This window comes from Gadus macrocephalus, chromosome 6 (assembly GCF_031168955.1).
Source record: "Gadus macrocephalus chromosome 6, ASM3116895v1".
Taxonomy (NCBI): domain Eukaryota; kingdom Metazoa; phylum Chordata; class Actinopteri; order Gadiformes; family Gadidae; genus Gadus; species Gadus macrocephalus.
In genome coordinates this window covers 23,906,390-23,916,389 of record NC_082387.1, presented here as the reverse complement: position 1 = coordinate 23,916,389, position 10,000 = coordinate 23,906,390, and the positions used below count along the sequence as shown (strand labels likewise).

Sequence of the window (10,000 nt, the reverse complement as noted above, 5' to 3'; positions counted from 1 at the left end):
CCACAATCAGGACTCTTCACTCTTCATTTGCAAAGACAAAAGAGAAATATGTCTGCTACCAGGCTTTCATTTTCAGTGTTGAAAATGAAAAATCTTCTGAATGAGGACAATTACTGTTGGTTTACTTAAATATTTATGAGCAAACCACACAAGAGGGAAGCAGAATTCTAAAGTACAGTTTATTCTCTTATCTCCCTTTTTAATAAAAAGATAATGTTTTGGCACACAGCCGTAAACAAAAGTCATCATAACTGTGAAGAAGAACAAATCCTGCCAGTGTAAAGTTATAAAACGATATCGCTGGTTTTGGTATGAAGAAAAATATGTATTTATTTTCGATTTAGTTGATCTTATGGCGTGTTCCTCAATCCTCGGACGCCAGACTTCCCAGTCGAAAGTCGAAGACCTCCCAGCTTTTTTGCTGCATTTCTCGGAGGCACGCCCCCTTTTTGCCTTCGTCCCATCGGAATTCTGAGAGTAGACCGAGAGCAGTGATGACGCGCTCAACAAAATGCCTGCGCCCTTGAAGAGATTTATTTTCTTTGTATTTGTACCACGTTGGTCATTTTAATGTCGATTTTAAATGCTCTTGCACACTTGATTACATTTCTACTTTATTCCGGTCACCAATTTATACATTGCATGATCTTGCTGTGCTTGCAATACAATGAAAAGTGGTGGTGTTTGTTTTCGGGCTGGTTTGCTAAAGAGGCTAATGTAGCTAGGGGTGTGACGAGATCTCGTGCCACGAGATCTCGCGAGATTAAACTCGACGATATTACCCGTCGCGTTAAAAATCTGTCTCGCGAGATTTCTGAGCTATCCAAACTTCTATTTGTGGCCTGTAGGGGCAGTAATGCGGCTTTGATACGTCTAGCCTGCCAGAACCTTACGTAGGAGAAGGAAAAGAAGAAGAGGAGGAGAAGGAGGGGAAGCAGGGGAAGCAGCCAGAATGACGTCGGAAAATACCCGTATTACCGTCGAAGATGCCCCCGCCACTTTTAAATGATTTGTTTGGCAGCATTTTGGGTACCCGGCAGAAATTATGAATGGCAATAGAGTGACTGATAAGACACGGACAATACCTAGTTGTCAGTGACATACTTGGTCAGAATCTGTTTGCACTATTTGCACTCTGTATTGATGGAGTAGAACTTTGATTTGGTTTTGCACATAATATTGTTTGCACTTGAAAAAAAAGAGAATTATTTAATTTAATTTATTTTACTTCAACTTTTATTTTGTTTCAATTTCATGAATGTTAAGAGTTATAATAAAACATTTCAAAATGCATGTGCAACTCGGTTAAATAAAAGTCTGTTGGTCCAGTCATATATTTCGTCATTGTAGTTTTCTTAAAATCTCGTCTCGTCTCGATCTCGTGAACCGAATATCGTGTCTCGTCTCGTCTCGTGAGCTGAGTGTATCGTCACACCCCTACTAGCTAACAATAAACAACGCCTAGCCAATTTCATGAGTGTGGAGGTGGGGCAGCGTCTGGCCTGCAGGGGGAGTGTGGAGCACCGGGTCTGCTGGGGTGATGGGGTCTGATTGCGGACAGGTGTCTGCAATCGGACCCAATCAGGAAGTGTGTATTTATGTGCCTGCTTGTCTTTCAGTCAGGGGTTGAGAGAGAGAGAGAGAGAGAGAGAGGGAAGACGCTCTCTGCGAGCCAGAGAGAGCGTCATAAGAGCTGGAGACGGACAGAATGCACATGGAACGTTGTCCTTTTGTTCCATGACTTTGTGTTTGTTAACCCGAAGGGGAAATAAACGGGAGTTCGCTCCTTTTTCGTCAAAAAACGGTGTCCTGACTCCGGTGAACCCGTTACAATGACACAATCACAAAGACGAACAGGGACGCTATAAATGCTCCGAGACAGAAAATGACATCAAAAGTGCATCTCGGAAGGCTGGCGTCCGGGATTCAGGAACACACCATTATACAACGTTTGTATGTTCCAGTAAAGACCACTCAAGAGAAACCAAACGGCTCCACAGCCCAATCTCTGGGGACCATGAACGCTGCTTTCACACCCCTTACTGTAGCCTAGAATACTAGACGGCCCCTAGCTGCAGAAAATTTAATTTGCAGCCAGGGAGGTCTAGCCTTCTGTCGTCGTTTTTCGCTGCTGGAAACAGAAAAAGGGACAGGCCAATCAGATCGTGAGGGGCGGTATCGAGCCGAATGACGACAGAGCTGCGACGGTTCCGGGTTAAAGGTAAACAATAATGGCTGCTGCTGCTGGCGAACAGCTGTCTTTCTACTCGGCTTTGGCCGAGACTCTTATCATTTTCTTTGAGAAATTAACAAAGAACTGCACTGAAGTCTTTCCTGGAAAAGAAAGATGTATTCAGAGTTTTGCCGGCCGGATACGGTAAAAGTTTCGTCGTTGGTCTCCATTCTCTCAATCCACCATTCGCAACACTTCCCCATGGAAATTTCCGTCACTCTGACTACGTCACCTTCTTCGTTGCTCTGATTGGTTGTAGCGCTATCCTATTGCGTGCAGAGGGAACTTGAAAGACAACCGTTTATCCCGCCCACACTGCCAACGTACAAGACCAGACCCAATATCTTTCCGATATGGGTCTGGCTTGCCAGGCTACCCTTACTGTGCAAACGGGTCCAAAGGGCCTCCAGTGGCCCCTGACAGCTATGTGAGCTTCACACTTGGTTACTCCTCGAGTTTTAGGATAAAGCAACAATTAAAAAATGCTCTACGTAAGATATCGAGAGCAATCATTTGAGTGTAATTAATTAGAAATGTCAATAGGCGCTGTGAGGATATCTGTCTATGGTTGCCTGCAGGCCCTCTGATTCATACAGTTATACCGATTTTAGACAGCTACCGGCATTTTCTGACCTATCAGGACAGCACTTTCCTGATCGGTTTTGGGAAGCCATCTTGCCTGTCTATCACATTTGCCCACACACAATTATCACAGCTTCACGACAGGTGTGTGAATGAAACACTTCTCAGTGTGTGTGTGTGTGTGTGTGTGTGTGTGTGTGTGTGTGTGTGTGTGTGTGTGTGTGTGTGTGTGTGTGTGTGTGTGGGTGCGCGCGCGTGCGTGGGTGTGTGTGTGTGTGGGTGCGCGCGCGTGGGTGTGTGTGGTGTGGGTGAGGTGTGTGTGTGGTGTGTGTGTGTGAGTGTTTGCGTGTATGTTTGTGTGTGTGTGTGTGCGTGCGTGTGTGTGTGTGTGTGTGCTCGCGTGCGTGTGTGTGCGTGCGTGCGCGTGTGTGTGTGTGTGTACCTGTGCTGACAGCAGTACTTCAGTGTCTGTGTGTTGTTCTGGAGGAGCAGCAGGAGAAGCAGCAGTGCTTTGGCCCTGGTCAGCGTGGACGGACTGTCTAAACACCGTAGGACCTTCAACACAACCTCCTAGAAACACACACACACGGAAACACACACACACACACACACACATTCAAGCACACATGCGCAAGCACACACACACAGACACAGTCAAGCAGACATGCATACACACACAAACACACACGCACTCACGCACACATGCGCACACGCGTGTGGAAGCACACGAAGACACACACAAGCACACGCACAGGCCCACACACAAATGCTCACACACATGCGCACACAAGCACAGGCACACGAAGATACACACACACAAATGAGACAGCGGTGAAAATGAATCAGAAGACCGTACAGCCACTGGAGAATCAGGAGCCTCGAACACGGCAGGAAAACAAGAATTAGCATTTTTACCATACTTAATAAGGGAGAGAGTACCTCTAATGTGGCTAATCTTTTCTCCAAACTGTGAATTCATAATTTCTCATTTTCCAAGAAGCAGATTTTTTTATTTATTTGTAATTTACCAGAACAAATAACTCACTAAAGTGAAATAAGTAAATCAACTAGTCTAATAATTATGAGGCAAACACACACACACACACACACACACACACACACACACACACACACACACACACACACACACACACACACACACACACACACACACACACAGAGGTACAACGACACTCACATCCACACAAACTTCCCCCAGCACTAAGTTACCATCAGTAATTGGTTTGAAACATTGTGGAGTGGCCAACATTCATTAGCATTATCATTATCGCTAGCACCATACACCACAGGCTCTGTGAGCCAATGTGTTTGTGTCTGCAACTTTGAGTTGGTGCGCGACTGTGCCTGTAAAGTCTGCCAATGTATGCATACGCGTTCGCATGTGTGTGTGTGTGATGTGGTGTGTGTGTGTGTGTGTGTGTGTGTGTGTGTGTGTGTGTGTGTGTGTGTGTGTGTGTGTGTGTGTGTGTGTGTGTGTGTGTGTGTGTGTGTGTGTGTGTGTGTGTGTGTGTGTGAGTGTAGTGACACGCGTTAATTAATTTCAAAGCCCAGTAGTGTGTTTCCAGACGATAAGTCCCTCCCCAGTACCCACAATGCCTAGCGTTCAGTAGACGGCTGCAGAGTGTGTGTTCATTCGGCCAATTAGTACAGATACTGTCACACTGAAAATAAGCGTACGCGTGTACACACACATACTCACTCACACACACACACAGAGAGACGCACGCACACACACACACACTTACATACACAACACTGTTCTGTTTTTCTCTGTGCCAGGGGAGTTAGGAGAGACAGTGAGATAGAGATAGAGATTGAGATAGAGAGAGGGAGAGGGAGAGGGAGAGGGAGAGGGAGAGAGAGAGAGAGAGAGAGAGAGAGAGAGAGAGAGAGAGAGAGAAAGAATGAGGGAGATAAGGAGGTAGAGAAAGTGTTACAGAGAGAGAAAGAGAGAAAGAGAGAGAGAGAGAGAGAGAGAGAGAGAGAGAGAGAGAGGGAGAGAGAGAGAGAGAGAGAGAGAGAGAGAGAGAGAGAGAGATAAAGAGAGAGAGAGAGAGAGAGAGAGAGAGAGATAAACAAAGAGAGAGGGGGAGTAGATAATTAGAGTAGATGAGTTAAGGTGGCGAGTTTGTTCTCAAGTGCTTTCTCAATGCAAATAGATTGAGTTCAAGAGACAAATATCCCTGCAACACCACACTGAGTAACATCACAAGTAGTCAACTCAGCGTCCGTTCCCTTCTGCCCATCCACCTCAGCAAAGAAACACAACTGATGCCCGTCTTAATTCACCCAAAAGCATTCATACTCCTTGCACTTCTTTGGTTTTGTGCGTTTGTTTGTTTCTGTGTGCGTGTTTCGGAATTAACAAGAGATCAGGGCGCCAGAAGTCATGCAAAACAAAGCTACGTGCAACGAATCTGTGTGTTGCCTTGTCATGTTCTCCCATCCCACGTAGCGGCTATGCACACGGCCTCTGATCTCTATACTGCCCCTGTGGGGTAAGACAGGAATGGGATCCTTCTCCTTGGGGGGGGTCAGTTCAAGATGGAAGTGACCCCCCATCGCTGGAGAAGGTCATCGCCAAAAAAAAAAAAAAAAAAAAAAAAACTTGAAAATAAGATCCTGAGGGCAGTAAGGATGTGCTCTTGCATATGAATGTTAATTTGAGCGGAGCGGCGCATCGGTGTGTGTGGTGCACACAGACCTTGGCCTGCGCCAGGCGGTGGGTGTGTGTGTGTGAGCCCAGCAGCGCGGCGGCGGTGGCAGTCAACAGGTGCTGCTGGACTCTGGGCGGGGCCACGCCCTGACCCTCAAACATGGCCGCCGGCCCGCAGCTGTCAATCACCGCCAGGAAGACCCCCGGGACGCGACGGGTCAGCCTGGACAGAGCCTGGAGATGGACAGACGGACAGACACGCAGACAGGCAGACAGACAGACAGACAGACAGACAGACAGACAGACAGACAGACAGGCAGACAGACAGACAGACAGAAGAAAAAAAAGAGAAAGACAAACAAACAGACAAACAGAAAAGAAAGACAGCAATAGAGAAGAGAGACGGACAGAGATCAAGAAGAGACAGACAGACAGATAGACAGACCGAGAGACAGACAGAGACCGACAGACAGAGAGACAGACAGATAAGTAGGTTCCATTGGAAAGTAAAAACTCATGTATTTTAATCTATGTAAAATGTATCGTTACATGAATTTGTGTGGTCAAAATGCTTCAGCTATTAAAATCATGAATATTGTTTGTCTAGGATGAAGTCCAAAACAGCTGATACCACTCCATACAACTTCAGTACTACCTACACATATTGAACAAGTCGGTATCTTAGAAACCCCTATGAATACATTTATTATGATTACATCGACTTGGTGAACACTACACTAAAACAATTTTTTTGGTATGAAAATAAATATACATAGATTTTAGCTTTTTTTTTTACTCTGTGCAAAATATTAATATATCCAAAAAACTAGCAGTATCAATGCATTATCTTCCCACAGAGCGAGAACAACCATGATTTACCGGCTTTTTGATATAAAGTTCAAACCATGTGAACTTTATTTATCGTTGACCTTTGCACACATACAATGAGATAACAGCTTTGTGTGACATTCAAAAAGTTCAAGCGAGGAATGGTGACCATGTTTGGGAGTGTGGTTTCCTATTGGTTAGCTTTACAGTCAAGTTAACCATAATAAAGTGTTGCAGAGCCAGCCAGCCTTTATATACGGAAATGTGTTTAGAGGTCTTGATTGACATGCAAGCTCAACCAATCACGGAACGTATGCCGAAAAAGTACTTCTTGATTATTTATTTTTTATCAAAATGTGATATTCAACAATTAATCAGAAGTCTACAAAAAAAATAATATATATTCTGGTGGGTTTAATTATATTGTTGGGTTGTTTTCCCCAGTTTTTTTATTTGAATTGCCTTTTATCTATAACGATAAAGTTTGATTGATGGAACAAAGCTGGAGCCGTTAATTTGCATCTCCCAAAAGCGGCCAAAAAATCGGTGAGTTTAAATGCTTTCTTTGTATTTTTTTTACTATTCAACCAAAACAAATTAAGCAGAACAACTTGTAATGGTTGAATGCATAGTGACCATGTTTAGCTGGGTCGGAGGTCAATTGGGCTTCGGGTCATTTATTTTGTAAGCCTTAAGGTGGCGGTCCAGGAAATAAATCAAGGCACATTTTTAATTGCACTCTTAGTTGGTACATAGGTTTGTACAGTTATTCAAATGAGTTTAATTATCAAACAGATTAATTAATCCTGCTTGCTCCTTACATAGTTCAGGGTACTGGGAGAGCCTGCTACCTAAAGTTCAATTCCAAACCAAACCAAACTAATGAGCATCAAATGTTAGGGTTATGTACTTTATAACAGTGCACAGTGATAGGGCATGTAAGGCACAACGTCACATTGCATTAAGCACCTCCATTTATGAGGTATAGGAGGAAACAACACACCAACACTTTTAACTTTAAACCTGAGAAGAAATATCAGTAAAAAAGAACTGAGGAGTTTGGATGCGTGTTTGTTTTTTGTGGCTGAGACTTAACAGATATGAATGACGTCAGTTTGTGTGTGCGTGTGTGTGTGTGTGTGTGTGCGAGTAGCTCACAGAGATGGCCGTGATTCTGACAGCCTCCACGGTGGAGTGGGTGAACAGGTACCACAGGGCGGGGCCTGTCTCCACGGTGACCCAGCTGTGGGCGGAGTCAGTCACGGTGGTGGCGAGGTTTTCGACGGTCTTAGCGGCCATGTGCTGGACCACGGCGTCGTCCTGTGACACACAAACACAAAACACTCTCAGTACAAACAAAACACGCAGTTCCAGAGTTCCAGACAAATGCACGGAATATTTAAACCCGACCATCTCTAACCATTTATTTAGTATTACCGTGGTCTAACCAGCACTACACCACATGTGTCTCAGAACAAAAGCACTCTGCATATGGTAATATACATATTTGTACACTTTGAACATTGCCTCTGACTAGGTGTAGGCGTGTAAGTGATTGAGTGAGCAAGACATGTGTGTGTGTGTGTGTGTGTGTGTGTGTGTGTGGGTGTGTGTGTGCGTGACGTGCAATGATGTAAGGGCCAATTAGGTCCTGTTGCCTAAAAGGCTTTTTTCTTCTCATTTCCACACAAAAAGCACACAGTAATGCGGCAAGACTGCAATTGTTGGTAAAAATGGTTCCCCTCTTTCACGGTGAAGTTCCACCCCGCAAACTCAATTATTTAAGGCCGTCACTCTGCATACAATGAAAGGCAACGCTGAACAAAGGAAATAACACAATCACAAACGGACAATTAGATTAGATTTGCTCTGCATCACAGCCATGCAACATTTTCTTTACAAAAAAAATAAGAATAACTGAAGAGCGGGGTTATTCTGAAGTCTGGGTGTGCAGTGTACACGTTTATGCAACTGTTCTCTTGTGTACGTGCACATGTTTGTTTGCATACAGTATGTCTTAAACACCTGTGTGCTGATTTATTCACACGGGGTGTGTGCGTGCGTTTGCGTGTGTGTGTGCACGCACACGCACGTGTGTGTATTTGTGTGATACACAAGCCGGTTGCTCCTCATGCTGAGAGAATGAGGCCAAGCTAATGAAATCTCAGCGGGTGGAAGAAATTAGCCTCTCTCATACTGTCTGTCTGCTTGTCTCTTCATTGATGCCTCTCTCTCTCTCTCTCTCTCTCTCTCTCTCTCTCTCTCTCTCTCTCTCTCTCTCTCTCTCTCTCTCTCTCTCTCTCTCTCTCTCTCTCTCTCTCTCTCTCTCTCTCTCTCTCTCTCTCTCTCTCTCTCTCTCTCTCTCTCTCTCTCTCTCTCTCTCTCTCTCTCTCTCTCTCTCTCCACGGAAGTGATTGTGTTGCGCGGAGACAGAAAGTAGAACAGAAGTGATTGACTCCGTCAGACTATTATTGCTGCTTTCCCCGGCCTTGCATCAGCACACTGCACTCCCTCGATAGCAGACACCGTTTCTATTCACAAAACTCACTACACAGCCGTCCACAATAGCCACCGCAGTGTAATTACAGCTGCTTCACAAATTTACCATGGCAGCAAATGGACATTTTTTATTCCCCCCCCCCCCCCCCCCCCTTCTCCTCTCTCTCTTCAGGTGACAGACAATTATGGCGTTAATTTGTAGTTACAATAATCAACACTGTGGCAGACAGATGGGCCACAGAATGGTGCTCCGGTCCACAAAAGGTGGAGGAGAAAAGCCGTTGGAGCGAGCAAGCTGGAAAAAGTGACAGGGATAAGAAAATATATGAATTGCTTTGCGGGGGACAAGGCCAGACCAGGTGATAATCTGAGGCCGGAAGGCATCGAGTCACGTATATATACATACCCCCACACATGTGCATTCCCTCGTTCTAAAATCGACCAAATTAATTCTAGAAGTCAAGTAATCAGTTGGTCCACCTCATGATAAGTCATTTAATTCAGTGCAACATCTCAGCGGTACCAAATGCAACATGTCAGTCGCAGGAAACACAGAGGTATTTTTAACGATCAACACCAAGGCAAATGGATTAGGCAGTGCCTAGCCAAGACAAGCATTAGCAGCGATCGCTACTTGGCAGCCGCCCATTTTCTAGCCATTTATCTTAGCATCTCAGTAAACAGCTAAAGAGTGGGAGCGTTTAAGTGGTGTTCTAGACGAATGCTGCGGCTGCTCCCCTTCCTGTATAGCTCTACTAAAGGAAGACTTATGGAAGGAAATTGAAAATATGAAATTAGGCCTAATAAAATTTGATACCGCAGTTGAAAGTTCTTAAGAGGCCATAGAATCCCCAAAACATAATATCTAACAACAAACAAAAACGCATTTTGTTTGTTTGTTATTATGGAGAAAATCAATGATTCAAATTAAATTGGGTTTTGCCCCAATTTCAAGACGCCTTTTGGGACGAACAACCACCAGAAGCTCCCACACCACACGAGACTTAAAACGAAAACTAAATAAACACCTTATTATTGAAAGGAACCGCGCTGACGCCTGTTCACGAATAGTCAGATCCAGAGCGTGCGTTGGATTCCCCGCAACATCCCTCCGAGAGCCGGTGCGATGGTCTATTCCGTCATTCCCCAGGCCATATGGGCCGGTTCACTAATGAGCCCAC

General features: G+C 44.8%; 1 protein-coding gene across 1 annotated transcript in view; it reads right to left on the bottom strand.

Annotated features, from left to right (window-relative positions):
• ulk4 (unc-51 like kinase 4) overlaps positions 1 to 10,000 on the bottom strand; it is a 44,582-nt gene that overhangs the window by 4,417 nt on the left and 30,165 nt on the right. Inside the window, 3 exon segments of the mRNA XM_060055177.1 lie at positions 3,258 to 3,385; positions 5,541 to 5,726; positions 7,479 to 7,640. Coding sequence (XP_059911160.1) covers positions 3,258 to 3,385; positions 5,541 to 5,726; positions 7,479 to 7,640 — 476 coding nt within the window.